General features: G+C 44.1%; 1 protein-coding gene across 1 annotated transcript; it reads left to right on the forward strand.

Moving 5' to 3' along the window:
* Positions 1–60: 60 nt before the first annotated feature.
* Positions 61–1,840, forward strand: SARC_09664 (hypothetical protein; the record flags this gene model as incomplete). The annotated part of the gene is made up of 2 exons (XM_014296317.1): positions 61–468; positions 1,627–1,840. Coding segments are annotated over 2 exons (622 nt in total), but the record flags the coding sequence as incomplete, so codon positions are not given.
* Positions 1,841–2,176: the final 336 nt, after the last annotated feature.

Genomic DNA, 2,176 nt, shown 5'->3' on the forward strand with positions numbered 1-2,176 from the left:
ACCCACGTGAGTTTATGGCCTCGTCTGCCAATGATCTCAGATACACACGATAGTCTATATATGGCTCACAATTCACTTCTGCCAAAGACCTATGCCCCTGTGTACGTGCTGCAAAGCATCTCTTGCACTGCCCCTCTCACAACGTACTCCTCTTTAATTGTCCACTACCACTCCTCGCACCCTCAGGCCATCCTCAGGTGCACCCCAGACGACCACCCAGACCACGCCCCACTCACCACCCATGCCCTGCCCCGGGTCAGGCGTGTGTGTCAACATGTCAACAGCATTGTCACCAAAGTGTCAAACGCATACAAGCTGCAACGGCTCGCGAGTGCGTTGGACTGTAGTACACTCATCAAGCCAGTGGACTTGTATGACACGCCACGGGTGATTGTGTTTGAAGGGCCGCTGGAGGTTAAAATGGCCCACTCGGAGAAGGACGGCGAGCTGGGACGCAAGAGCGACAAGGTGGGTGAGGTTGTGTGGTCAGTAGTGTGTATAAATAGATATATATATATATGTGTGTGTGTGTGTCTGTGTCTGTGTCTGTGTCTGTGTCTGTGTCTGTGTGTATCTGTGTCTGTGTCTGTGTGTGTGTGTGTGTGAACAAGTTAAGTGCATATATACATATATGTGTGAACGTGATAATATATGTATGTGAACGTACCTTATTTTGTACAAGCACGTGGTTAGGTAGGCGCTCAACTATATACATGTGTGTCAGTGTGTATTCTGTATGCTACATGCACGTGTATGTACTTAATCTGTGTGTACACCCTGAAACCTTAAACACCAAAACCCTAACAACCTGTATCTCCCTTTTCTTAACTATACGATGTTTTGTGCGCCATCTCACGCGTTGTTTAGTTTGTGCGGCCATTGGAGTCAACATGTCTCATTCTGAGACAAACAAACTAGACCGTGAGAACTGTCGTGGTCCTTAAAGTCCAAAAATTGCCCTTAAATTCGGACCCAGGTCCTTTTTCCGGGTTTGGGGTGCAAGGTTTAAGGCACCCCCCTGTCCACTCACACGCTACAGGGTGTGGTTTGTCATTGCGGCCGCTTACTTACGTACCATGTACCCACACAGCACCCACAGTTATATTCCTACCTACAGCATGCCAACCCTTAACAACCTTAAAACCCTAAGACCCTAAAACCTCGCCATGGAACATAGTCTGCTATACCTATACCTACATACTACATTCCACTGTAATAAAAACACACTCATCTATGACGCACACTTAATCCCATAACACACACACACTCATTAATCCCATACCACACACACACTCATTACTACCCATAACACACACACACTCATTAATTCCCATAACACACACGCACTCATTAATCCCATAACACACACACACTCATTACTACCCATAACACATACACACTCATTAATACCCATAACACACACACACTCATTAGTCCCATAACACACACACTCTCATTAATACCCATAACACACACAAACACATTAATACCCATAACAGACACACACTCACTGCTACCCATAATACACACACTCTCACTGCTACCCATAATACACACACACTCATTAATCCCATAACACACACACACTCATTAATACCCATAACACACACACACGTACATGCACAGGGGAAGATGAAACAAGGCAGAGAGGTGCACGCCATTCTGCTGAGTGACCTGATGCTACTGACCTCCAAAAAACCCGACAGCGTCAAAGTCATTCTGCAACCCATCGCACTGTTCCAACTGCTCGTGAGAGATGTGGCTGCAACGGCTACGGACGCCAAGTCATTCTACCTACTGTCACTCACGGGTGGGACTAGCCACATGCACGAGTTCATTGGTATGAGTCATGTCATCTATGTACTCTACGTTTATGTATATCAGTCTTCTATATAATATACGTTTATATATATTAGTCTTCTACATAAAGTACGTTTATACATATCAGTCTTTTATATGTTGTACGTTTATGTATATCAGTCTTCTATTCAGGACTCCAAAACATTATATCTGCTGTCATTCACGGGTAGGTATGTGTATACGTTTTAAGTAGTGGAGTATGTGTATATGTTAAGTAGTGTAGTATGTGTATATGTTAAGTAATGGAGTATGTGTATATGTTAAGTAATGGAGTGTGTGTATATGTTAAGTAATGGAGTGTGTGTATATGTTAAGT

Source organism: Sphaeroforma arctica (genome assembly GCF_001186125.1).
Source record: "Sphaeroforma arctica JP610 unplaced genomic scaffold supercont1.1012, whole genome shotgun sequence".
Taxonomy (NCBI): Eukaryota; class Ichthyosporea; order Ichthyophonida; genus Sphaeroforma; species Sphaeroforma arctica.